A 27,492-nucleotide genomic window follows, 5' to 3' on the forward strand; every position below is an offset into this window, starting at 1 on the left:
GAGGGGAGCTAGTAAATTGGGGGGCACTAAGTATTCTCATGGTCTTCATGAGTTTACCCCGCTGTGTGCATCTCTGCTGGAGAAACGGTGAATTACAGTCGATCTCAAAGTAGTTAAATGCCAGGAGAGAGGCGTAATTGGAGCAGGGTCGAGGCAGAAGCTGCGAGGAATGAGGTGTTCTCTTAAACATTTGGCACCGCTCGCATCCAAGGCTTGCTTTCTCCTTGGCTTAGCTGTTTCCCTGTTTTTTTGGAAAGGGCTTTGTTTGTAAAAAGGGGGAGGCTCAGGATCCTCAAGGATCAGTGCCGTCATGTTGCCTTCCCCTCCCCAGCCCTGTCCCTGCGGACTGTCCCAGCATGAAGTGGAGGGAGGGTTTTGTTTCTAGGCCACAGTTGCCTTCTGCTTTCACAGAAGGGCAGGTGGGTAAGAAAGGCATCGTGGGTTCGTGGAGTAGAGACGAGACGGTTTGGAAGGCTGCTTTGTGCCTTGAATTGATGCAGCTTCTCCTTACAAGCGGCTGGGTCAGAGGCTTGTTAAAAGTTACTTAACTGTAGTGTCCAAAGAGAGGACAGTCAGTTAAATATTTCATGCTCAGAAAGTTGGCTGTAGTGAGCCACTCGGCTGAGATTAAGTGTCCCTCTGAAATCCAGCACTACAACATTACTGGCGCATTCTTTGGAGGCGACTGTACACTAGCACAGCCGCAGAGCTACGTAAGATAAGCCCGGATGAACCGCTCTTTGTGCACTGAAAGGAAATCCAAACCTTGCAGGGAATCCGATCCCTGAAGGCTGCATGCGTGCCAGGCCTGTGAACTGATGGCAAAAGGGAATCCCGTATCCTGCTGGACATTAGTGGGTGAAGGGTTAGCGACCCTACCTCGTGCATGACTGTATTTTTGGCCGCCTGTGTTGATGGGGGTTTAGCTGGCTTTGTAGCATGTAAATACACTTTATCAGGCATGTGGTTTGCAGCTGGGGTGTGTTTACCCCAAGGAACAGCACTATACTCAGAAAATATTGGAGCAAAAATCCTCCGTGAGGATTGAGGAAATATCTTCCACGTAAATAATTTTATTTTTACTTTTACCTCTCACCTGGTCCACTCTCAAGATTTGTTCCCATCCTCCATGTACGAGGTTTTTTTTTTTCCTTCCCTTGGCTCGGTTCTGCTGTTAGTGAATTGGGGTGTCAGTGATTTCAGGGGAAGGTGGTTGGGTTGGAGATCGCTTTTCTTGTGCTGTGTTCACATCTCATTTTAAATTCCATCCCCTGCCTGATTGGCTGCTTGCAGCCCTGAACTGTAATGGCAGAGTCCCCTTCTGGGTTTACAGTGCTGCAGTGGCTGCACCTGTAGCAGGGATGTAATTTCTATTTAGAGCTGCTCTGCTTTGTGCAGTCAGGCGAATGTGTGATCTGTGCATCACTGGTTACGTTAACACTGGGTGGGACTGAGATGAAGTGCTCATAGCAAAAACTACAGTATCATTGCATGTTCCCTGCTTGTTAGTTTGGGTGAGGAGGAAACCTGTGAGGACGAGGGCAAAGGGGAGTGAGGCTGAAAGATTTGTACCCTCCTCTGAAGCCGTGTTGCTCTAATCTGAAGTTTACTTTAGGAGCAAAGTATTGGAGAACTATCTTTATTTTATTTTATTTTTTTGAAGGGGTGGGGGCAGGTATTAATGCCAAGGAGCAAGGATTCAGTTCTCTTAATCCTATTGCAACACCTGCAGGACCTCACAGATCATCTGTTCCCTGTTACTTTTGACTCCTAATCTATAGTGTGCTGGTATTTTATCCTTTCATCGTTTCTGGTCATTTTAATTCCCAGGCAGGCATCATGGCTTCTTTTTGTCCTTGCTCATTTTTCTTCCTGTGCCCCTGCCAGACCTGCTGCCACTGTGGGGACTTACAGGGATAGGCGAAAGCATGCTTGGCCCGCTGTATGCAGTGGATCAGTGCTGACTAGATGGCCTGATAAACCCTTCGTTTCTTTTCCGGTTCCAGTCCTAGCTTGCCCACTCAAGGGGATGCTCTGCCTGGCAGTGTGACCTGGGTTATGTGTTTAGCTGAACTTCTCCCCTGCTGGGTGACCTCAGGGGAGTTGCTTCCCCTTCGCTTCATAGTCCCTAATCTGTAAAGTGGGGGCCACGGTGGAATTAAAGTGCTTTAATTTTTCCTAGTGAACAGCACTGTGCAAGGGCAAGGTATTGTCCTCCAACCAGTACTTCACTGAAGGGGAAGCAGGTGTGGGATTTGGGCTTGAGAAGGGTCCCATCTTGGTTTCTGTGGCAGGAAACCTACATGCTTCATCCCTAACCGGAACACTCTTTAACACGCCTTGCAGTATGTATTCAGGGATGGCACAGGGCAGAGTTATGTGATGAGACAAAGGGTAGGAATGAAACTGTTCTGGGCAGTGTGCTCACTGGCCTGCCTTACACTTAAGATCAAAATTGCCAACGGGGGTTTTAAGTGCAAAGTCTGAACTTAATGGATTTATTTAGGGCTTCCAGCTGGTGAGAAAGGGCTGACCTTTCACTTTCAGCAGCCTTAAACAGCAGAGCACAACTGCCGTGGCTTTAATGTTGCAGTGATTTAAAGGACGGCCAAGATGCTGGCCACACCGACGACAACAGCAGTTGCGTGATGTAAGAGAAACCCACGTCTGATTCTTTGCTCAGAGGTTGGCTTAGTCCCTGCGTGGATTAATGCAGTTGCTACTGAACTAGGCTGTTGCTTGCGGCCTCTGAACACTCTGGGTAATGCAAAATCTGACGGAGCCTGCCCCCATTAACATGATTTGCTTCCGTTTTACCGTTGGTTTTTATGGCGAGAGAGCAGTGGCAAGGGATCCTCTCCCATCTACGCCTGGCAGATTGTGTGGTGTTTTGTGTCATGCCAGTGGTATTTGTGCGTGCTGGTAGTAGAAGGGGGGCAAATCCCTGCTTGCAAGGGGCTGTGCACTGCAAGTACAATTGAAACCAAATGGCAGAAGGCTAATGTCTTGATCAATAGCAGTTGTCTGCCTGTGAACCTAAGGATCCTTGGGAGTGACCCCAAGGTATTCATGGGACAGCATAACAAAGGATTGCTGGTGGCAGAGAAGAACTAAGCTTGTGATGCTCTTGGGCCATCAGTTAAAGATGCCAAATAAGTCCCATAAATTGAAGAAAAAGTGGTTTTATCCTCCAGCTTGCTGAAGGGATGGACTCCACAACCTTGCCCCTGTGTGTGAACTGTTTCCCCCAGCAGGCAGTGCCGCTTCTACCTCCAAAAAACCAATCAACATAGGCAGAAAGAGGGCAGGGGTGGGGGGGGGAACGATTGACTGGGCTAAGATCTCACTGGTTCCTGTTTGCAGCAGAGAACAGCTCCCCTACTGCAGAGGCCAGGCCCAAACCGCACACGACAATATTGCTTTGTGCTCAGTGCTGCAAAGGAGTCTGTTCGCTATCTGCTTCCCTTCTGTCTCCGGACCCACAGGCTGTTTCATATGAGCACAAAAACACACATTCTCCCCTCCTCGGCTGTCATTGCTGGATATAAATGCCTTACGAGCCAGGCATGGAAATTATCAAAGCAAACAGCAATGCGTCACCAAGGGAGAGAGCACCGACTCCTGCTCGGTCCTTTGCTTCAGTGGGAACGAAGCTGGGGACGGGTGGGCAGAGGACCTGCATGAGGTAGAGCCTCTAGTCAGCATGCATATTTGAATCCTTCAAAACTTGGCTGAGGGTTAATGTGATAAATTTGTGTTTTGTAATTGGCTCATAAATATTTAGCAGCCGTGAGATGAGCGCGCAGTAGCAGCAGCATGCTATGAATTTTGCATAGGAGAATAAACTGTTTGTGTTTCTGAATGGGGAACTGGGTGCCTTCTGTGTGAGGCAGGGAGGCCGGGGCTGCCAACCCAGTTTCGGGGCCATGTTTGCTCTTGCCATTTCTCTTCCCTCCCTTCTTAGGCTGCAGAACAGCTCCTTAACTCTCTCTGCACATCTGCTTTTAAGGTCCCCCTTTATGCTCAGGCAGATCCTCCAAAATGATAATGGTTGCATGTTCATCCAGTGCCTTTTGTCTGAAGAGATCTCAAACTCTTTGAATAGGAGATGAGAGAAGCGGGAGTTTTTGTGGGGGATATCTTTTATTGGATCAGCTGCATGGTTAGGATACGTTCAGACAAGCTTTTGGTATCACTGGGTCTCTGCAGGCACAGGAGGGCTAAATAGCAGATGGAATAAAGGCTTGTGTAGAACTCTGTAAATAGATCAGCTTAAACAGGACATACTTACTTACTTTTGCTGCCAAGCTAAGAGAGATTAACCTGGAGAGACCTACTTTGACCCAAACCTGCTACCAAAAAGACCTGGTGATAGCCATCCCACATAAGAAGAAAAAGTGGATTTGGCTATTACAAGAGCCACCTCCCAGGCAGCATCCCAGCAACACTGGAGAGAATCGAGACAGCAGCACTCAGAATGCCACCGACGTCGCTAACTTATCACAGGTCTCCCTTTCCCACTCTGAACTTCTTCCTGAGCAATATTTGGAGGTGCTGCAGGCATGGAGGGGTCTCCTACGAGTCACCTGCATGCCCCAACTGACATGGCCGTAATGGCAGAACTAGACCAGCCTTCAGGAAACAATTGACACGTAAACTTTCCCTCCCATCTCCATCATGGCCGATTTACTGAGGTTTTCAATGTGTAAATTGAAGCAGAGAGTCTTTGTGGGAGGAAGTATGGTCTAATAGATGAGATCCGAGGCTTGGTGTCGCAATCTCTGGTCTACATCCAGCTCTGCCACTGACTTTTTTGTATGACCTTGGGCAATCCGTTTCCTTTGCGTTTCTCAGCGAGGAAGGAGAGCTCTCCTTCCCAAAACGCTGTCATGACATTTGTGGGTTAAAAGCTGCCTGGTTGTTGTTTCTTTGCTAAGGACACTGGTGACAACTGTCTCTATTTAAGTGGCTCCTACCCTGAGGACGTGGTGATTTCCTTTGCCAAAAGAATGAGCTTTTCATTCTGGGAAGAAGACGCCTTTCAAGCAGCCCTTATGGCAATGGGCTATAGCAGCTTCCTTAGGAAGCAAACAGGGGAATGATTTGTGGGGCACAGAGGCGAGATCAATAACATCTTGAACCATTTGAGTCAACTCTGGCTTAAGCTGCCTGAAAGTACCTCTGTAGTGAATTGTTGGGCACACTGTGCTTAAATATGCTGCTTGCTGATGATGTTTCAGCAAATCCGGGTTGAACCTTGTTTTCTTTGCTTGATTAGGACCCAAGCTGTGCCCAGGCTCTCTCGCTCAAGCATGTAGTATCATAAAAGGGTTGGGAACAGAAGCTTCCTGTACTTGAACCAAATACAGGACCTCCCTTGAGGATTGCGCCTGTTTTCAGCCTCCAGTGGTGTTTATGTCCCAGCTTTCTTCTTCGTATCCTGGAAAAGGATGTGGGAGGAATTTTAAAAGGGGCCCCCTTAACTTGAGGATACCGCCTCTTTTGAGTCAGGTGTGACATTGCAGTAATGCAAACCTCTCCTTCCCGTGACTTATTCGAAGCAGTAGTCATCCACTGCATGCTGCACTACTGGCAGCGTTATGTGACTGCTCATCCTTTACATTTTTCCCCAAGAGGAGCACTGGGCTGGTGCCTGGGGAAGCAGGCTAGGCGCAAGGAAAGCAACTTAATTGTTCCAGTAGAGCGAGGAAAACTTTAAAGCTTCTTTCGACTTCACTAAGAAGCCCTTCCTAGGTTATCAGTGTCAAAGCACTGTACAAAGATGTTTGAATAATTATTCTCTTCCCAATCTACGCTATGGGGGAAACTGAGATAGGTGAAGTGACTTGCCCGAGGTCCCAGAGAATTAGACTAGAATGCAGATGGCTTGCTTACCAATCCTGTGTCCTCTTCTAGAGACCGATGTGTCTGCAACTATCTCAGATACTTCCCCCAGGTGGTGGTGCAGCTTCCTCTCTCCCCCACCCCATCTTCTCCGCTGGCTTGTGCTGAGATGGACCAAGACTAAGTGGGACTTGATGGCACGAATTCAGCCCTGGCTGCCCCAGCTCTACTGGGAAAAGCTTCTGGACAGTGAGATCTGTTAGTCTGGGGAATAGCCTCCCAGGGGAAGTGAAGGAAGGTGGACCTGAGCAGACAGCATGAAACATGTTGTAGAGAATCCTCCTGCATTGACAAGAGAGAGTGGCTTTTGGTAACAGGCCCTTTCCATCTCTCCAGCTTTTGCTTGGATGGCCTTACAAAATGTCCCCTGTCTGTAAGGTGTAAGGTGAAATGTCACGTGGAGTGTAAGCTAGGAGAAATGGGATGAAATGAAAAATCCCACGTGGACTATCAAAATGACAGTCCTGATGGTGAGAGCCATTAGTTTGTGGGATAGTGTCTGAGCACCAGAGGAAGTATCCGCATTGGTTGGGGCACTTGCAACATGGACCAAGCAAAGCGCCAGAAAATGAAGGCAGCCGCACGTTGCTAGTAAGGTCCAGGGCCTGTGCCTTCCGTAACAGAGCTCCTCCATGCTTCCTCCTATTGAAATGAATTTGCATCTCCTGTCTTCCCTTTAACATCCGTCCCTTGTACTTGTAACCAGTGCAGCCTGGGATAGACAGACTCGGATTTCTTGACGTTTGGGGAACAGCCAGTATCCAGCTGTGCTGACATACTCAGTGTGGAGGCAGCCTGGATTCTTCCACAGCGATTAACCTGCGTATTCTCAGGCATGTGCCTAAAATAAAACACAGCTTCCGCCGCAGTCCCAGGGTGCAAAAATTAATCATTCGCAACACAGGACAATGGATCGACCTGTCTGAACAAGTGAAAAACTGCTCATGTTCTGTGCTTTAAATTGTGTCAAGCTTCAGGCCGTTTTTAAAAGGTCAGTAGCGCTTAACATTTGGAGTTTTGTAAATTTAATTCTTGGTACGCCTGATTTCTAAAGTACATCCCGTTTTGTAAGGAACAGCCAGGATGTCTATTCCTGGTTTAGGCAGCACAATTCCCCGGTGGAATTGGCTTCCCATGGAACCACATCTTTAGTCTGGAAGGTTTGACTCTTTCTATACAGGGCTGGAGAGGAAGCTCCTTGGTCAAACGTCTTGTTGCCTTTTGAGCGTGTTTCTTTAAACCTTTCATTATCACAGTGTTAAAAACAAAAGGTGAAAATGTTTAAGTGCATAGCCATGCATAGGCATAAGCACCTTTATCATTACCAGTAAGACAAATTACCATTACAACCAGAGATTAAAACCCCTTCCCCTCTCTCCACATGCGCTGTGAATGGTCACTCTGTTAGGACAAGCCAACTACCATCCACCCTACCAAGTGCCCTTTGATGGGTCGTGCTGGACCAGACTGGACCACATGTTCTCGGAGCTGCTAATTATCAGAGATGCACGGTAGTAAATGTGACTGATCAGGAAATCCCAGTGTGGTTGAACTAGTTTTGGTACCTTATTCCTTAGCATGAAGCCTGTCAGCTCTTGACACGGCTGTGGTACCACAGTAATGCACTACAGTGTTTGTGAACTATTGCTTCTGGGGCTGGTGCAGCTCAGCAAGCAAAAATGTGGCCTTTAACATGTATGCAGCAGCCTAGAACCAGCTCTGCCCTGAATGTAGCACCGGGTAAATGGTTCCTGTGTTGAATTTCTAATCAAGTTTTGTGCTGAAAGATCCCAGCACCATCTCTGAAAAGCGAGGTGGCTGTGTTGTGTTCTGTTTTTAGCCCTTTTAACCAGAGATAAAATTTTGTTTTATTTTCTGGGGGAGGTTAAGAGAGACCTGAATAAAACATGCATTTTATTTTAGCCTTTCTGGAGAAAAGGAAATGCACCGTCCAACAGAGATTTATGAGGCAAAAACCACTTTGATGCACTTTTTTTTTTCCCCGAGAGTGAATTATTTAGCTGGTGAAGTAATGAATACTTCATATCAAATTATGGCACTGGACAGTCATCATCCAGCCCTCTCTCTTACAAAATACTAATTGGAGCAGAGCTTGATATTACCCTCTCAAGTTAAATGACTGCTCTCATCTCGGTCACTGTAGGTCAGATATTGAATCTATTGATTCAGCATTTTTTTATGGTTGGCGTCACATTAGTATCAATATTTGGGAGTAAATTGTTGCATATCCATAGCAACTTCCATCCATCTAAGATCATGGGTCAGATAAAACCAATATCAACTTGGCCAGTGACTTTAAACACGCAGGTCCCATTAACATCAGTAGGGTTGTTCATGTACTTAAATAGCAAGGTGAATTGTGGCCTTAATGAAGTCCTGCAGATTCAAAACAATTGCCTGGAAACGTGCATGTTTTAAAAATTCGGCCTCAAACCCACCATTTCATTAAAGTGCTCCCAAAAGAGTGTAAATGTTCAGCTGCAGATATTTTTTCCATAAAACCTGCAAAAGGAGAACTAGTTCTTTTGTGGTTAGCGAAGTGACATCTTAAGGCTTAACGTTGTATTTCCGACATGCTGAGTGATTCGTGGCCTTGGTGGCTTCTCCCTTGTGGCCTTGTTTTTGTAGCTCACCAATTAAGTGCAAACAGTGCAAGTTGAAATCTGACAATAAAAAAAACTACTTTCATCTTTCAAACGGCATAAAACACACAGGAAGAGGTTTTCAGATTGCATCCGTAACTGATGTGTGTACATACACTGCTAAATTCCTTGGCACTGGAGCATGGGCAGTGTGCTCCGTCCTGATGCATTCATCCCTCAAATACCTGGTCCTGCCTCTGGTGACAGTCTTAGGAAACGTCCTTTTGAGTTTAAGGGCCAGAAGTCTTCCGAGTCATTTCCACCAGTTTTTTTTTTCCTTCCTAAAGTTTTTAATTAGTTTTTGGTTTTGGTGATTAAATTTTAATGTTTTAATCTGCCCTGTTTGAAATTGCAGTGCCAGGCAGGGTGTGTTTGCCAACTCGGATATCCTTGGCGTGTTTTCTAGCCTTTGTCATTTGTTTTGTGCCGGTTTTAATTTCTAAAGATTCATTCCAGTTGTTCACTCGTCCCGTCCCCCCCTCCCACACACACACACCTTATCCATTTCAGATGCTGAAATATTTTGTAGTTCTGGTTTAAAAAAAAAAAAAAAGCGGTGCCGCCAGTATCTTTTTATTATGATAAAACAGGCATGTCCTGGAGTCTCTCAAGTCAGTTAATTGCTGATTTGATTATTTTATTACTTCCAGATCGCAAGGTTTGCTCTTGTTTTTCCTGCTTTTAGAGTTGAGAATTTTTACCCACCCTGAACTTTTGCCTTTTGTCTCCAAAGGCAGGAGTTCTTCATTCCTTGGACTCAGAAAAAAGTAGCTTTCCTCTTCAGTGGGGGGGTGATATCTAACTCCCATAGCACAGGGGTGCCACACCTATTAAAATAGCATATTTCAACAAGCTATTAAAGCAGTCGGTATTAAGCCCTCCTTACTTAGTTCCTGCAAACTTGAACTCCGTTGAATCAAGGCAGAGGGAAATGCAGGTCCCAGGTTTGAAGGAGCTCAGTGGGATGCCTTGCTCTGCATGTGTGCAACTCTTGACAGTTCAGGATAGGTCCCTGCTGTCTAAAGCAGTGGTTCTCAACCTTTTTTGTACCAGGATGCATTTGTAAACGTCGATGGCCAGTCCCGACCCAGTGCCGCTCACTCCTGGCCCACTGCCCTCCACCCCCAGGCCCCAGCTCTCAGGTGTTTGGGGCAGGGGGACCCCCAAGCAGCCCCTCGCAGGCTGGAACTCTCACAACCTGCATGGAAAAAGCCACCGTTTCCCACCTTCTTCTCCTTTAAAGGATAACCCAGTTTTAAAGTTTGTTTGTGACCCTTTTGTGTATTCTTGCAACCCGTGGGTTGAGAAATGCTGGGCTAAAATATTAAGGGAGAGGGAGAACTGGAGATGGAACTGACCTGAACTATAAAGCTCAAGGCGATCACCTGGAGCTGCACCCCTAACTGATGAGAGACCTTTGCAAACTGTAGTACGGGAAGGGTTGGAGCTTTGAACAAAACATCTCCTTTTGGTAGATAAAGGTGCGCTAGAGTTTCCGTCAGAAAAGCCAGTAACGCCAAAAATGCTGCATGACCGTATTTGGCAGCAAGGCTTGGATGTAGAAACTGTTTGCTAATTCTTTAAATCATTCCAGTAAACAAGTGTCACTGGTAACTCTCTTCTTCAGCTGGGCTTTTAAAACAAGCTGTTGAATATTGCAGTTTATTAGCTGCTGTCTGCCTCGAGGTATTCCATCTACATGTTCACAAGGATGTGATGTAAATGTACAGTGACTCCTGTTCTTCCTCCCTTGTGTTTGCTTATAGGTCATCGATCACAGGCACCAAGCTGGACATGTGTCTGAGCTTGTATAGATCCACTACACTAGAATAAGGTCCCCATTTCAGTCCATTGGCTACTCTGCTTGTATAAGGATGGCACTTGAAAACGTTTAAATAGCATAGTGACACAGTTATGTGAAATATGATGCTTTTGTTGCATTTCATGTAAATTGTGCAGGCTCTCTAACAAAAGCATTCTTTTTTTTTGAAAGTTATGCAGCCAGATTTTGGATCAGTAATGGTTTTGTGACGTTTCTGTCTTCATCGGGGATGTTTAAGTCTTCCTTAAGTTTCTCCTCTTTAATTACATTTTTAAATATCTTAATTTTCCTCTGTAGCATCACTTCACTGTTTCCTTCCTGTCTGCAGTATTTTTGTAGGGTTGCGACGTGCTTTGTTACCCAGTGCCAGAGGCATTTCAGTAGCTGAACCGATTGCTGTTTACATGGTGACTGTGCCCAGGGGTTCCAATAAGTTTTGGAGCCCTGTTATGCTCCTTGCTCTAACAAATATAGAAATGGATACAATCTTTATGAGAAATTGGTAGACTACAGGATGCATTTTAAGTCCTTTTTGGGTGAAAGGTGATCTGAAATGTAAGAGCACAGCTTATAAAATGCATTGAAATTCTTCACGATATAAAATGTGAAATGTATTTTAAAGCTGCCAGGAAATTCAAAGGGCTAGCTAATGAGAGGTTCTCACTTGGAGACCTCTGTCTGTCTCTCTCCATAGCTTGCCTTACCGCTTTTACTAGGGCAGGCCCAATCTGCCTGAGTACAGAAGCTCTTTTCAGCCGAGTTTCACAGTGGGGTCTGAAATTGTGAATCCACTGCATTGACTTTGACGTTTGAAGCCTTATTACAAATTCCTTTTCTTTGACATGTGTTCAGGCTCTATGTTTTGTGTTTCTTATAGAAGCACAAACTGCAGGGTAATATGAACCAACAGTCCCTTGACCCTGATCCAAATGAGTTTCTCTGAAACCATATTAAACCAGAAAGAGTGCTTGTGTGTCGCTAATGAACAGTTGGAGGATGCACTGAAATAAGTCACTGACAAATCTACTGGGTCCACGCATAGCCATGCTTGGAGTAGGAATGCTGCTAGAGGAGGATATGGCTACTGGCTTGAATAGTTAGCACAGTATGTATTGGTTGGACAACGCTTATTTTCTGAATTTCTATTCATATTAATAAAACTATGACCCACACACACTCTTGCCTCGTGCATTAAATTCTTCAATAGTTTTCAAAATTTGGTACTGCCAGTTTCCTATTAGGAAAGCCTACTGTATACTTGTTGAATACACAAAATGATGAACTTTGAGGTCGTATTTCCATAGACATATTCTGATGACAGTTGAAATCCTGCATCATCCAGCAAGACAGAAAAGCCAGAGATGTTCACATCCTCACCCAGCCCTGGTGATGGTAACACTGACTTCCCCATAGTTTGGGCTTATAGAGAAGGTTGAGGGGGCAATACATTCAAGGCCCCTCAGGTTGGCTATATTTTGAGGTCTGGTTATGCAGTACGGAGGCTTGTGTGTGTGTGTATATATGAAATTAATTCCTTCTACTGGTGATAAAGCACCTGTGCCTAACATTTTTTCCTTTGCCATAGTGAACAGCTGTTCACCAAGTTCTTGATGCACTCCTCTGATGTAGCGGTAAGCTGCTACCAAGTCCCCTCTCAGCCTTCTCTTCTGTGGGCTGAAGAGGCCCCCGTCTCTCAGCCTCTCCTTGTATGGCTCATCTTGCAAGTCCCTGATCATATGGGTGGCTCTTCTCTGGACCCTCTCACGTTTTTCCACGTCCTTGTTGAAGTGCAGTGCCCAGAACTGGACGCAGTACTCCAGCTGCGGCCTGACCAATGCTGAGTAGAGTGGAAGTATCACTTCCTTAGTTTTACGTGAGATGCACTGGTTGATGCAGGCCAGCGTGGTGTTGGCCCTGCTGGCCACAGCACTGCACTGCCGGCTCATGTTCATGCGATGGTCAGTCACTACCCCTGGGTCCCCTTTGGTTGTGGTGTGAGTCAAATTATCACCACCGAGCCTGTAGGTATGTTGAGGATTGTTTGCCCCTCCCCATGGAGCACTTTACACTTCTGTGTGTTGAACTTCATCTGATTCCGGTCCAGCTCTCCAGCCTGTCCAGGTCCTCCTGCGTCTGCAACCTATCTTCTGATATTTAGCAATGTGTTTAACAGAATGTTCTAATACACCAAGCTAATAAATGCGAGTGAACAGAACTCAGGAAATTTTGGATTATACCTGATGGTCAGGGGAATTCGTAGTTAAGGGGTCACTCACGTGGAGAACTTGAAACATACTGAAATCAAGAAGATCCAACACAACAAGGACTTGGCCCTGTTGGCATGATTTTGATCCATGTGCTGTGGAAGCTATAAATGTCTCGCTATATACAGTACTCTGAGTGCAGTTTTAAAGGATTTTGGGTAAACCTGTTGTGCATATTTCTAGAGTACCCTTCACTGTTGGATGGAGGTGTTCAAACTTAATCTGTTCTCTGGCCAGTGCATTTTAATTTATTTTTTAATACTTTTTTGTTGCTTCTTGAATGAGTGAGTTTGAGTCTTTTTCTTTTAATATGGCCGGTAGATATTTGTCGTCTGCACAGGGAATGTCTTCACTTTGCACATCTGGAGTGGTTGTCCCTTCAGCTCTTGCTCATCAATAAAATAACTGACTTTTCGCTCTTGTGTGCTGCTAGCTGCCATCAGGATCGTGCCAGCTGAATCTATTCTTGATGGTGTTCCACCAGGTGTTTTGCTAGAGGTTGGTCCACATTCGGTTACAAAGCGGGGGCTCCCTCTTTAAAACCACAGAAGCTTGAGAGCTGCCACCTTTTATCTGACTGTGTTGTGGAAACGTATTAAAACCAGTAGGACCATCCCTGTACTGGGAAGCATGTAAAAGAGCAGTGAGATGTCAATATTGTAGGGTTTGTTAAGGATGTAAGTTATTGGAGCCAATGTTTCCAACAATGTTTACAAAGCCAATCAAATGCTTCACTCTTGATATGGTCTCAACCTTGCATAGCAGCAGTTCAGATAATCAGGGAGGTGTGGCAGCTCAGGTTTTACAGCAGCTTCTTCTGACCCCCACGAGTCACCCAAAACAGTCATGTCCCCTTATAGGTTGGAGTCCATTTCACCAACTAGCAAAGAAGTGTTTCTAAAGTTTGCTCCAATAGGTCATTTTTTTTTCTTCTTCCCTCCAACCCTAAAATATATTACTTGGCTGTTACTTGCTGCCAGAAAATCCATATGCAATTGGAGGTGACAAAAGATCCAATCGCACAAGTTCTCCAGAAGCCCCGTACCTGCTTGAGATGCAAGTCTTAAAAATGGAATAAAAGTATTGGGTGTTATGAGTGAAGCTGGGTCTTCAATAAGGATATTTTTTCTCGTCACCTAGGATAGCTAATGTATGAACGGGTGATTCTCCACCTTGTTAGAGTCAAGGCACCCCTCTGAACATAGCAGCTCTTATTTTCCTATTGTCAAAAATAGTCTGAAAGCTAATAGAGCAAGCTTTCTGTTGCTAAACATTCAGAAAGCCCATAAGAGATGAGGATGCTTTTGACCCTTTAGATTCCTATTTGGGGGGGGTGTGTGTGTGTGTGTTGAGATTCTCAGTCGGGGAGCCACAGCACCCCAGAGTGCCATGAGAACCTTTTAAGGGTGTTGAGCAGTACTATATACCACACACATGCACACTTCAAGGGTGATGAGCAGTATTATACACTACAGACACGTATGTATATATATGTGTGCAGTGTATAATACTGCTCATCACCCTTAAAAGGATCTCATGGCACTCTGGGGTGCTGTGGCTCCCTGGCTGAGAATCTCTGGTATATGTACCATGTTGTAAATCTAAGGGTCTCTGGCTGTTGTACATAATCTATCCATCCCAGAGCAGTGCTGTGTTACCCTGGCATTAACGCTTAATTGTTCACTGAAGACTTGATACCCTTTTACTTGCTCCCCAGTGTTTGCTTCAGCTAACCCATCAAACTGCAGTAAAATTGGTTAGCTTGTACTGGGTAGTACGCTTTATTTTCTCAGATTTTAAAAACAAGGCCAGGCTGCTTTCACAACTTTATTTTATATTAAAAAAAAATATATCTCACCTGGGTCCTGAGCGTATAGCTGTTCAAAAATGAAATCATATCCTTGGCCACTTATTTTCATCCATATAAATTTAAGACAATGAAGCCTTTTAAACCAAGCATTGTGTGTGGCGTTTACAAGTAAAATAGGCTGCCCAGGGCTAGAGCTTGAGCTTTTCAGCCACGAATGTATTTATATAAACATGTTATGGACTGCAGATAATAAGGATTTTCTAAAAGACATCTTGGTAGATCCTTAATTATACCGGTGCTGGAGGGTGTCATTATAACATGCTAATATGTACGTAGACATAGGCAGAAATAAATTGCTTGTACTGTACCTGCCATATTTTTATTAAATTTTAGATTGTCATAAGTGTGGATGAAGGTAATATTATTGCTTTGTGCTTCTGTTTTTGTAGCCCTTGTGCTCATAGCCGCCTTGCTCCAATTTCATGTTGACTCCAGAGGCCACTGAAACGGTGGTGATGGGGAATTTTAAAGGCAGGAGGCTTGAAAACGGAGGGAATTGATCAGGGGACAGCAGTGTCACCGGCCAGGGCCCCGCTGTTGAGGTTGCAAGACTTTTTAAAGGAATTCAGGGCAGATGAGGTGGTATGAGAGATTTTGCCTTTCTGACCCTTTCTTTGCGTTAGGCACTCAAGCTGGTTGAGCAAGAAGACCAAAGCTGGTACTTTGGGAAGGTGGCCGTTGCACAGCCATAGCTGCCCTAAACGATATTACCCCAGTGCATTTGCAGCTCTCTGCAAAACAGTGGCTTTTCGCTTCCCCTCCGCTTGTCCTTGAGGGGGTGGTCAGAAAGGAGAGCGTACACAAGAGAGAACAGGTCTGCTCTCTTGTCCCCTTTCCCATGTTCTCATTAGTATGCTCGATTAAAAGGGGCGTAGTTTTTATGTAAGAGTTTGATTGTTGATTGAAAAACGTGACCCAAGACTGGGGTCCATCCCTGAGTCCTAGAAGGCTGGGGGCAGGCAGGTGGGCCTCAATGCACTGTGGGGTGTAAATCTGTAGTGTCCTGTCCAGCAGGCAGGACCCAGTGCAGCAGGGCAGAGAGGGGTGGGGAGGCTCAGTGCGACCACCAGGAGCCCTGGGCCACCATGATGATGCCCCCCCTGCTCACCTGGCAGTAGCGGGGGAAGGAGCTTCACACTGCCATCCCCGCTGCTGCCAGGCAGGCAGGCAGCGCATGCTTTGCCATAGCAATGCAGGACTCCCGCCTGCAGCACCGAGCCTCCCCACCCCTCTCTGCCCTGCTGCACCAGGTCCTGCCTGCTGGGCTGGGGAGGCATCGGGAAGAAGGGCAGCAGGGCAGGGAGCCTTGAGCCCACAGTGGGCATCCTGCATCTGCCCCCTCCCCACATGCAAATCTGGGGGGCACGCTACCCCACCACTGTCTGGACGAGCTGCCCGTGGCTCTGTCCCCCATTCCTCAGCCAGGCCCTGCAGCCATGCATTTTTATCCTGACCCTGGACCCCAAGTTTGCATGCACCACCCTGGCTGGGCAGCCCCACCCTGGCTGCCACATGCATGTGTGAGCACTTTCATGCACATGGTGCCCACCTCCTGCTCCCTCCAACCCCTTGCAGGCCAGGACTGTGCCAGCCTGCAAGGGGAAAGTCATTGGTTCCCGTGTTTTTTCTCCTTTAAAGGAGAAAATCTGTTTTATTCCTTAAAATGAGAACATCCATGGCTTACTGCATCTTTCCATGGCGGACAGAAAACCCGGATCCCTGGTGATAACTGTGTGGGGAGGTTGTAGAATTAACCACATGCTTACACTAAATTTCTAAACAGAGAGATTTAACATGCTTGGGTCAGAGTGTGCAGATGACCTCTGGACCTGGGTGGCAAACCAGGTTTTAAATTGAATTAATCTGGCACCTCGAGACCCAGATATTAAATCCTGACCGTACTGGCTCGGTTTGATTACAGGCCTGACGGCTGATGTGTTCAACTACTATCTCTGTAGTGTTACCAGAGAACGGGGCTGCCTGTGCCATTCTTGATTCTTTCTTCACTTGATCCTTATGCACGGTGAGGTTCATTTACTATTTTGGAAGAAAATAATTTTATAAGGGTGGGGAGGCCTAATAATACTTTTTTTTTATTTATAGTCTTACCTAGTGGCTCAGCAGTCCTTTTCAGGGGCATCCCTGCTCTAAAATGATGCAATTTAGTGTCCACTTCCAAGGCAAGCCCAGATGAGAGCTCTGAGCCGGCCGTGATTACCAGGACTCCTGTAGTCTCTAACGGGTTGCTTTTCTAGCAGAGGTTTGTACAAGGGATTGGGGAGGGAGCAGGGGAGAATGGCTTATGGAAACGTTAGCTGAAATAGCAGCTTAGTTAGTCTCTCAGAAATGGTTCAAGTTAGGTTATACAAGCTATACCTTTCTGGCAGACTTCTGAATTTCAGCTGGGGGCGGGAAATACATTTACCATAAGCAGAGCAGTTCTGTTGGGCTTGCATCCTGCAGGGAAGGGCCTCTGTGTGTTGGCTACATTTGTTCAAGGGGTGTGGTGTATGTAGTGGCTGGAGTGCTAGAGAATAGCAGGGATTGTTATTGTGTCAAAAGCAGCTGCCTATTTTAACTGTCCATTGTTCTGTGGGTGGAGGATTCCTGCTTTGCAAACCCTTTGGGATCACGTAAGCATCTAAAACCATAACTCACAGCAACTGGCCAGGCTGGTGGAAAGGCTTATGCCGTTTGTCTCTGGATAACCTTGAGATGTCCTTGGGAATTACTAATGCCACAAGCAAAGATTGAGCATAATGCTTCCAGGTTTGGGCAGATGACAGATCTGAGGGCTTTTAACCATGGGTCGCGTTTTATTTGGCTTCTGGTAGGAGGTTGCAGCCGCTGAAGATGACCCTTAGTGGCAGGGGTTATTGAGTCCCCGCTTGATTCATTGCGTTATGAATAAAGTGTCCTTCCTGTGCATGCTGATGAGTTGCCATGGACAGCCCACCTTGCATGAGGCCATCTCCTTCTTGATGATTAAAAGAGCCTGTGGCCTCTTAGTGCACCTGCCTTAATGGATCCTGGATAAATGGACCGCCTGGCTCTGGAGTGTGGTGCCAGCTCTGTGGGTAAAATTCAGATATTGTGCAGGTGAATGCTGCAGCTTTGTGTCCATAGAAGCAGCAGTTTGGAAGCCAAGTGCTGGCTGTACCAGACTGCAGAGTAGTGCCTCCGAGGGGACTGGGGGCTGACCTGGTTCATGTGCACCTCGCAGGTCCCTTGAAGATCTGCACTGCCACTAACTTGGCAATAGCACATTGTGCATCTACCCTGGGCAGGCTTCTCTCTTCCTGAGGCTGCCTCAGTGGCTGTTAGGTGAGGGATGAACAGTCGCATCCAAGACCACATCTGTAGCAGGGCAGTGTTTTGGGCTTAGTGTTGGTTGCTGACCACTAATGCCTGCACTGTGAATGCTGCAGAGTAAGGGAATGGTCTTGATGGGAGCCTACTGTGAAACGCCCATGAGCAGAAAGAGGCATTTAGCTGTGTTAATCTAAAGTTAGGCAGAAGACAGGATAAGTGACTCTGTAAGGTGCACCTTATACTTTGCCTCCTGTGAAACATCCGGTTGGTGGGGGACCAGACTGCAGCAGCAGGGGTGTCCTTTGCTGAGTGTTAGCTTAGCTTGTCTTCTGCTGATGCAAGCAAATACAAAATTTTCTGTTTTAATCAACCCCCCCATTTCTTTTCTCAGTTTCTTGATGGGGTTCTGTGGTGCAGCAGACTCCTCAGTTGATATGAGGAGTTGCCTCCCTGCTGGGAGCCCCTGGCCTGTCTTCCCAGCCCCAGGAGGACTCCATGCCACTCCCAAGACTTTCTTGGGCAAGCCTTATTGAACAAAATGTTGCTGTGGTCCCCCTTGGCTACAGCTCCCACAGGCTTCTTCCCTTGAATTCATCCAGGTTTTGGGGGAGTCTGTCTTCCTCCTATAGACCCCTTCGTGTCCAGCAAAGCTACTTGCTGGGTTTCTAATCAATTGGCCCCCTCCCAGCTGGGCCTGGTAACTGGGGACAGGCTGATCTCTTGATCCCTGATCTCTTGCCCGTTAAAGGGGCAGTCCTGTCTGCAACAGGACAAAGAGGTAAACCACTGGTGACAGAAGCAGGAGAACTAATGATGCCCCTGTGGATGTAATATTACCAGTTAGACACAGGACCAGGGTTCATGGGCAGGCCATGGCAGGTTAGCCCAGAACAAACCAGGGAGCGCAGAGCTGAGGCTGAAACCAGTTAAGTCTTAGCTGCTGTACTATGTTTAAACATAGTATTTGTGTTAAATAATTTACTACTGGCAAAGAACAACCTTAAACTCCCTTGCTGTGTGCTACTTCCAGAAACTCTCCAGCGCGCCTCTGATCCTGGTGCTTTTGGAGCGCAGTTGAGCCTTGGCACCGCTCTGCCTATGCTATAGTGAACGGGGCTGGGTGGTGTATGGCTTGACATGACTTGGGGATGATTTCATCCAGAGTTTCTCACCCTCCTTAGGCTGGCAAACGCTTATTTGAGTGCAGATTTTGACAATCCCCCTTGCAGTTACTATAGAAGTGCCTGTGATAAGCTGCTGTGAATTAGTGGCGCGTGTTTCTTGACAAAATATTTGACCTTTAGTCAGATGGCTGGGTGGAAACTCATGGGTCATCTAGTCTAATTCCCTGGACAAGTGCAGGATTACTCAAGGAGTAAGGGTGTGGAGGGAATGAGAGAGTGGAGCATGCAACCTTCGCTTGTCTTGTGATCTGTGGATTGAGTCAAGTGACTCTCAGCTGGTGGGTTTTGACCTCCCAGGGTGCACCCCAGTGAATGGAAACATGCCTTTTCCCAGGAACAAATAGCAGCAGCGCAATGCGGCTGCTGCTGCTGCTTGTCCCTGGAGAACGCTACACGTGTTCTGGCATGCGGCACGTTGCCCCGGCTGGGGTAGGGGTGGCATGGGCCAGCAACTGTGCTGGCCCCAGCAGCCTTACTTGGGGTCCTAGGGGCCTCTGAGAGCTGCAGCTGCCGGGCTCTGGTTTTGGATGGCAGCTGCCACGTGCACCATCCCACTCTTTTAGGCGCAGGTTTTTTTGGTCCTGGGATCTCCCAGGGTCAACCCTCCCCTCGCCCCCCACTGCTAATTAGTAGCGTGGAGGACACCTTCACTTGTGGTGCCACAGACGGGTCTGCCCACATCCGCTCTCATCTGGACGTTCCCCCAGGGTTTATACAGAGTAATGTATTGCCACAGTAGTACGCAGCACCTGAACAGTAATGAATTGTATGAATGGCAAACGCTGCTATGGAAGGAAAATTAACAAGCTTTGCAGGCACTTCTCACGGAGCAGCAATTTTAGTTTCACTTCTTTAGTCCGTATACTTATGGACCAGTTTGCATTAAACGGGGATTGCTTGACCTCCATGAGAAACAGGTCGTTGCTCATGGTTGCTAACGGCGGTCTAATGAGCGACTTCAGCCTACCTAGTTGATTGAGTGGCTTTAGGCTTGAACCCAGTGGCAGAAGGCTGGCTTTCATTATGGTCCGAAGGGCATGACAGCAGTAACTGCATCAGTGCTGCTGTGTTTGTGTTCAGATGGCATTCACCTGTGTGTCTGGTACCCTGACAGCGGGGCTGCAAATCTGGGGTGTGAGTCTGCCTCAGCAGCATGCAGCTGTGATCTTTGCCTTTCCAGCCTGGTCAGCAGCAGTCCCTCCAGGTCCTTCCACAGTGCAGAGCACTTTGCCTCTGTTGCTGGAAAACAGGCTGAGAGGTGGGGCTGCTTGAACAAACATGCTTTTTTCCTCCTCATCCCCACCCAAATTTTTCCTTGTTGACGGCTGATTGTAGGAAAAGATGGCTTTGGGCCAAGGGAGTCTTGCTCCAGAAGGTCATGCGAGAAAGAAAAGAGCTTTTCTGGCTCCTTCACTAGCAGAAGTAAACATCTTTCCAATAAAGAGCCTAGACTGTAGGTTTAAGACAGTGGCTCTTGCTTAGAATATGTTCCAAAACAAGCTCATTTGACCCTAATACGAGTTAGGCTTAATGCTCTCTCTCTCAAACCTACTGACCTTCAAGACGGCCTTGAGTCAAAAACCTGGCAAAGGCCTGTGTATCGTACAGCAAACTGGACCTAGTATGATCTCTCAATTCTCTGGCACCAGCCTGGAAATCCTGTTGCGTTCTTTTGAATTAAACACAGAGGTGACGGTGGCAGTATGTGAAAGCAAATAAGACGATCAGTACAGTAAGCCCCGCACTTATTTGGGCAGTCGACTGACTTTGCTTCCTCCCCGCGTGTTCCTTCTTCTCCGCGTGGAGTCTTAAATCAGTGATGCAGAAGTGTATGGTGAATTTGGAGCTGTTTTCCACCGGGGCAAGAGACAATGGGGACTTGGTCTGAGGAAAGCATGGGAGGCAGCTCAGCTTCTCTAAAGGGTGAGGTTGTGTCACTGCTGATCACTCCAGCAGTGACAGTTGATATCGACATTTCCATTACCTTTAGATTTGTCTGCCACTTGACTGAGTTACTTTCCAGGTTGTCTGCAGACTCAGGCAGACACAACTGTGCTGGAGTGTGTGTGATGAAAACGGAGGTTTTGGAGCACTGCGCAATGATGTATGTAGGGAGTGGAAGGCCCTTGTGCCCCTCAACCTTCCCAACTGGAGGAAAAAGTTACAAACTGTGACTAAAAGAAGAAAGAACTGAGCCTGCAAGGCATTTCCGTGGTGGGGCAGGAGGCAGGTTTTAAATTCAGGTTTTTTCTCTTAATTGGCTCCATTTGAGCTGATCCCGCATTTCTGTTGTCAATTCTGCAGAGCAGCCAATTTAAAATGGAGGCCCTGGGTTAGCCAAAGCAATGAGATCTTTTCCTTTCTGTCCCTCAAAGCTGCTTTTCCAGAACTGCTTATTGAACTACAATGTCTGAGCCTTAATAGCAAGATCAAATGACATGATGAGAAGTTCTGTAATTTTTATCTGAAGAAAGACTTCAGAGAGCTGAGCAGTTGGGAGATGAACTGCACTGTCTGCTATGTGGGTGTTTTTTTTTTTTTTTGTGGCTGGGCATTTAAAGGGCTGCCTTTTGTTTGCCCACTGAAATCTGTATGGGCATTTTGCCCTATTGCTCAATCTGAGCCTTTTTTTTTTTTGTAGGGTCCTTCAACCTACCCCAGTGAGGGGAGAAAATTCAATCACTTGTACAAACCGTCTGCAGTTCTGAATCAAGTTGTAAATGACCTTGTCTTCTGTGAATAAAAATCTGCATGCTTCAGAATACCGCATTCAGCTTGGTCAATTCTTCCATCTGTCTCTGTCACTCTCAGCCCCGCACAGAACAAAAGCTCTGGTCAGTGATGCTGCCTTTCATTGTCACGAGCCCATGGTAACCTTGACACGCTTGCCTGGCTGGACTTTTCTCTAAACTGTGTCAGGTCTGCTAGGTTTTGTGATCCCTGGCAGCATTACTCGGCCATTCTTGGTCTGGATACATCTCATCAGCTCAAGTCATGCTTTAGGGTACACATGTCCCAGCGCCGAATAGCAATAAATGCTCTTTCCTTGTGGTGGAGGAAGAGGCCGTAGAGTAGTGTCTCAGGACACGCGAGCCAAAGGATGTCTTTAAAAGCCTGCGTTACACAGAGAAAGTAGTCTCCTATATACGTACCTTGGGAATGAGGGAAGTAGATTAAATATTTCAGTTTTTTAACAATGTTTTTGACCAGCTGGTATTCAAACTGTTCCTCAATCTACAGCATTCAAAACTAGTTTATCTTCAGTCTTTGGAAGTTCCTATCATCAAGGTGCAGAGAATCCTTCTGCCTGGTAGTCCTTACTATTCGCGCAGTCATCCGTAAAAGACTTTTTCCCTGACAGTTTTAAGTAACAAAGGAGTTGCCCATTCTCCATCCACAAATGGACTGGATTTTTTTTTCCAGTTTTTTTGAGATCTGACTTTGCAAACATCCTTTTTTTCAAGAAGCCGAATGGACTTGGTCGTCCAGCATGCACTGAACTGCATTAGAAGCAGGTCATCTTCTCCCCTTCAGCTGTTTCAAAAAGCTTAGGCCCCCTCCATAGCTCTGGGGAAAAGTGCCTGATTCGGGGAACCTGATTTCCTTGCTACCTTATGGTCATTTTAAAGAAGACTGCTTTTTTTCCCCCAGTGCCAGGTGACCAAGTCCAGAGATCGGCTCACAAACAATAGTTGTAATAAAATACACCCAAGATGCCGTTTTCAGAACACCTCTGACCAGAAATCTCACATTGGGGATGGGTGTTTTTGTGGGGTTTTGTTCACTTTCGTAAACTGAAGCTTGCAGTGGACATCCACATCTTGAACTAAGGTGGAGCCTCTTGATTCTGCCTTTGGTGCTACAGCAGCAGGCTGTAAGTAAGAGCAAGCTCTTGCTTTGATTTTTCTTACCTATGCTACTTATGCCTTAGACATTTTGCCATGTCAGTAATGTAGGTTGCTTATTGACATACAACTCCCTGAGCCCTTCTCCCTTTTGCTCAACAAAATGAGTGGGGGGGTTTTTTTCTCTTTCATGTTCTCTCTGCAGCTTTGAAGTAGCAACGTTTGGGTTATAGACCCTGCATAGGGGTTTATGCCTTAAAATATTTTTGTTGACATTTAAGAAAATTATTGCAAAATATTTATGTTGGGGCTTTTTGTTGACTTGACTAACTTGTACATAACCAGAATGTTGGGCCAAATAAAGCTACCTTCAAGGGAAAAAAGTAAGAAGGCAAGTCCCTGGCATTGAAGGTATTCTTGGGGGTTTTCCTTTTGGAGTATAGTTTTCAGCTGCTTGGGGTTTGCTTAGGGCTGTTAGCTCTGAAAGCTGCTCATTTCAGGAGCAAAAGTTATTCTTGCCTTCCGTTTTCCAGGCAGTGTTAAAGCCTTTGTCCCAGAATGCAGGTGCTTTTGTAAAACAGTGCCGATGTCAGAGTTCACCTATTTCTGTGCCTCTCTGCTGTCAATAGAAATGATTTTAAGAGCAGGATGTACCTGGCGAGGAAAGCGTGCATGCTAAAGAAATACCGAGAGTGAAATCAGGCTGTGAAAGCATTAATGTGAACTACATTTCCGGGCGTTGTTTGCAGTTAGGGAAGGACAGATGCAGGTTTGTCAGTGCCCAGTTGGGGTCCTTTTGCACCCCCTCCCCCTAATTCTGTAGCAAAACTGTGCTTTTCATGGAAGAGTCTCTCATGGACTTTTCTTCCTCTTGGGTTGGGAATCAGTAGATCCTTGTTGGAGAGGAACTGAATGGGGGGGGGTGGGGGGGGATGGGGTTGGTTTTGGGGAGTCCCTACCACTATCGTTTTGATTATATTAATTTTTCAGTGAAACGCCTTTTCAGGCAGGAGGAGGAGGGGTGGGTTCTGGGCCCCTCCCCCCCCGATGTCAGCCAGGTGCCATCAGCATGTTCATGGCAGGCAGGCTCCCAATGCTGCCTCTTGCGTGTCTTTTTTTTTTTTTTTTCCATGACTAAAAATAGTGTTGTCTTTTTTTTATTTCCAGATTGAGAAAATAATGAGCTCCATTGGCGAAGGCATTGACTTTACTCAGGAACAACAAAAGATCTCAGGTACTGTTCTCAGCCTTTTTGTGTGTGTGCACGCTTTTAAAAGCCTGGCATGATGGTGAATCTCTTGCGTGCAGCTTTCTCAACCTGCCTTCGCGCCTTGAAGGGAAAACGAGCAAGGCACAGAAACAGAGGTCACATAATAGAGCTCTTAGTGTAGTGCTACTGCCGCCGTTCGTTCTGAATATGGTGGTTCTGTCTTTCATGTAAGACCCCAGCTAGATCATATAATGATCTCCTGTCTAATAGGCACTGGGGAGGTATTGCAGAGGTAGTAACCTTGGGAAGATTGATCCTTCCTTACTCATTAGTGACCCTCCTGTTAACTTGAAGACCAGAGATGAGACTTCAGAAGCTGGGCTGGTCCCAGGTGTTCAACCTGAACGTTTCTGGTGTATTGACTGGCAGTTAAGCAGAGTATTCATACGACTCTCTAGAATGTTGCCTAGGCCAGTGGAGGGTGACCTTGTTGGTAGGCGTGCCACCCCGGTCCCTTTTCCCAGTTCAAGTTGCTGCTCTGCTTTCTGCTCCAAACCCTGCACTCCATGCCTGATCTGCCGCTCTGCCTTCTGCTTCCTTGCCATGCTCCCTGCTGGCTTTGCTGCTTTGTTTTCTGCTCTCTGGTCTATCAGCGGTCATGCTGCCTGTCCCCTTTTCCATCTGCTGCATGCCACAGGGGCACTCGTGCCACAGGGGCATGCTGCATGCCACTCAGCACTCATGCCACAGGTTGGCCACCTCTGGCCTAGACAATCCTCTCTACCCTTGCAATTCTAAATCTTGTAATATTCAGTGTTGTTTTTCAAGCCCCATTGCCAGAGTCATGTAGTTGCATTAAAATCTGGACTTACCTTTTAAGAAGCAAAAAAAAAAAGTGAGGGCAAAAAATGGTGTCACCTTGATGATTTTAGGCGAATGTTTTGATAATGTGACATATCTGAAGGTTCAAAACTCAGGAGAAGATTAATACATTTGGGGCTGCCTTCTTTAAAGTAACTAACTAAAAAGGGTGAACTAGGGAGCACAGATTGCCAAATTCTGCCACATAAACAGGTATGTTATTTTAATTACTATTAGAAGGACAGGCAGATAGTACATTCCTGTGGTACATTCCCGTGACTGTTTTGTAAGACTGGAATAATGGAAATGAATGAAATTTAGGGCAGCACAAAGAACACTTGACTTTAACTTAGCCTTCTCTATCAGACAAAGACGCAGCAGGATCTGGTCAGAACTACCCAGCCATTGTATGACTCTTGCCAAGGTTTCTCTGTTGCCTTTCCCGAGCTGCATGCTGACACCCTTACAGGCAGAGTCAAGGGGCAGAGAAAGATCAACCTTTCTCAAATCGACTCAAGAAAAACTCTAGCTCAGTTGAAAACGTTTTGACCAGAATCCCAGAAACAAGAAGCTCTTCTGCTTTCCAGCTCTTCCAGCTCTTCATTTTATTCTATCCTGAGAGGAAATCAGACCAGTTACTTTTGCTGTTCTCTCCTGCCTTTCAAAACATGCTTGGCTCCCATTTCAGTATTCCTCTGGGTAATGCTGAGTCTTTTTTCCTAGCAGTTAGTTTGAGCTGGAGCAGCTGTGCATATGTCCTTTTGCAAGTCTCACAAGCCTCTACCACAGTCTTGTTAGCATGGTCCTTTGCCTTAAATATGTAGGGAGAGAAGTTTTAGAACCCAGTTTACCCTTGATACCAAAGTGTGGGGCTCTTTGGTCCTTGGAGAAGAACTGAGCACTCCCAGTGGGTCTGTACCTGTTAGTCCATCATTCCCTGGTTTTCTTTTGCCTTGTTATGGAAGCTCCCTTCAAGGCTTGGAGAGGGAGGGCGGGAAGTCTCTCACCAAAGAGTTTGTCTGTAAATGCTGGCTGTAGTGAGAACTTCTTGCACATGCAACCACAATGTCCTTTTCCACATTCGGGAGAGCGCCAGAAGTTTCTGATGTTGGGTTGGGCTTCAGTCCCTGTCCACCCAATAGGCAGGGGATGGCTTTCCTTTTCTCATTGTTTCAGTTAACTGTCAGCAGCAAGTTTTTCCCTCTGATCAGAAGTAGCAAAGAAAGTTGATCAGCTTCTGACCTTTCAAACAGCTTTTGTTGCAGTTTTCTCTCCTCCATTCCATATTGCTCGAGTGTTGAGCAGATTGACATGCACTTTTGAGCTGTTCGCTTCCCATTCAGTTGGCTGCAACTGCCCCCTAAGCACTGGCAAAACTATTTCATTTCCCATGAATAGTTGTGCTGGCAAAGACGCTCCTCCCCGTGGGCACCCTACTGTCCGTGGTCCTGTATGTGGCAATGGTGGTATAAACTTCACCAAACTGTTCTATTCCAGCCTTTTATTGATGTGGTACCTTAGAGAGAAGTCTGCTGTGACTGGTGGGTGTTTTCCTGCAAGTGCTCCCAGCCCCTCTGCTGTTTCTTTGCCAGACTTCCTTCATGTAGCATAGAGTGTGCTCCCTTCTAAATGGAAGAAAATCAATCTCTTAAATAAGATTATGATGAGGAACATGAGCGCTCAGACTCCAAGCCAGCTATAGCAGCCCGGTTAGTTCTACTGCGAAAGTTGGAGTCTCCCCACGGTTCAGAAAATTCCCTCTTGTGACTTGTTTCCTGGTCCATTATCTCCATTCCTTTCACACAGCCAAAAATGCAAATGCAGAACTGTTTTTTCAGTGCTGAGAAGGAACAGTTTGCTCTAGAAACATTTCTTGGAGTCTCCGGCCAGCAGAGATTCCCTACGCCTGAAGAAGGGTGACTGCGCCTGAAAGCTTGCTAAGAACTTTTTCCAACTACTCAGTTGGTCTAATAAAAGATATCACGTCCACTCAAAGAACCTTGCCTGTAGAATATTCATTTTCAGGCTTTGGGCTCAAATCTTTACCCTCGCTCTTAAATTTAGCTTCTCCTCACTTAGCGAAGGAGCACCCGACTTGCAATGGGCTGCATATAACGCTATCCACCAACCCTATCAGGGATATGTCTTGTTCACTGTGGCAGTCCGCTGCATAAGGGACAACGAACCCATGTCGTTTTCCAGTCCTGTGTTTCAGCAACCAGACTGCCTAGACTGAGTTCTCTGACTGGAGACTCGTGTAAGCTGTTTGAAAAAACTTCTGGATTTAAAAATATTTACTGATTTGTTTTGGGAAAGAGGGTCCTTGGAGTAAGGTTTGCGGGTGACTTTGCCTTTGAAGGTCCACATGTGAATAGCTCGGAGTGCCTGGAGTGATGCGAAGGTGCTATCGCTTTGCAAACCAGCTGTATCTGCCAGAGTATCTAATTATCTCTCTTCCTCCTCCCCCTCTTTAGTAGTGATTTTTGGATGCATGTCAAGGTTACAAATCAGATAGAACTTGGTAACTATTTTATTCTGCCTGTTAATACACTAATAA

The 27,492-nt window shown here is 46.4% G+C and overlaps 1 protein-coding gene across 7 annotated transcripts in view; it reads left to right on the top strand.

Moving 5' to 3' along the window:
* ANKS1A (ankyrin repeat and sterile alpha motif domain containing 1A) overlaps positions 1 to 27,492 on the top strand; it is a 155,025-nt gene that overhangs the window by 75,105 nt on the left and 52,428 nt on the right. For all 7 annotated transcript variants that reach the window (XR_016438972.1, XR_016438973.1, XM_090026110.1 and 4 more), the window contains one exon: positions 24,032 to 24,098. Coding sequence is in view for 5 of the 7 variants with exons in the window: in XM_090026110.1 (XP_089882236.1) it covers positions 24,032 to 24,098 (67 nt within the window). In the remaining 2 variants the exon portion in view is untranslated. The remainder of the gene's footprint in view (positions 1 to 24,031; positions 24,099 to 27,492) is intronic.

Source organism: Crocodylus siamensis, chromosome 13 (assembly GCF_052110815.1).
Source record: "Crocodylus siamensis isolate JL-2025a chromosome 13, ASM5211081v1, whole genome shotgun sequence".
Lineage (NCBI taxonomy): Eukaryota > Metazoa > Chordata > Crocodylia > Crocodylidae > Crocodylus > Crocodylus siamensis.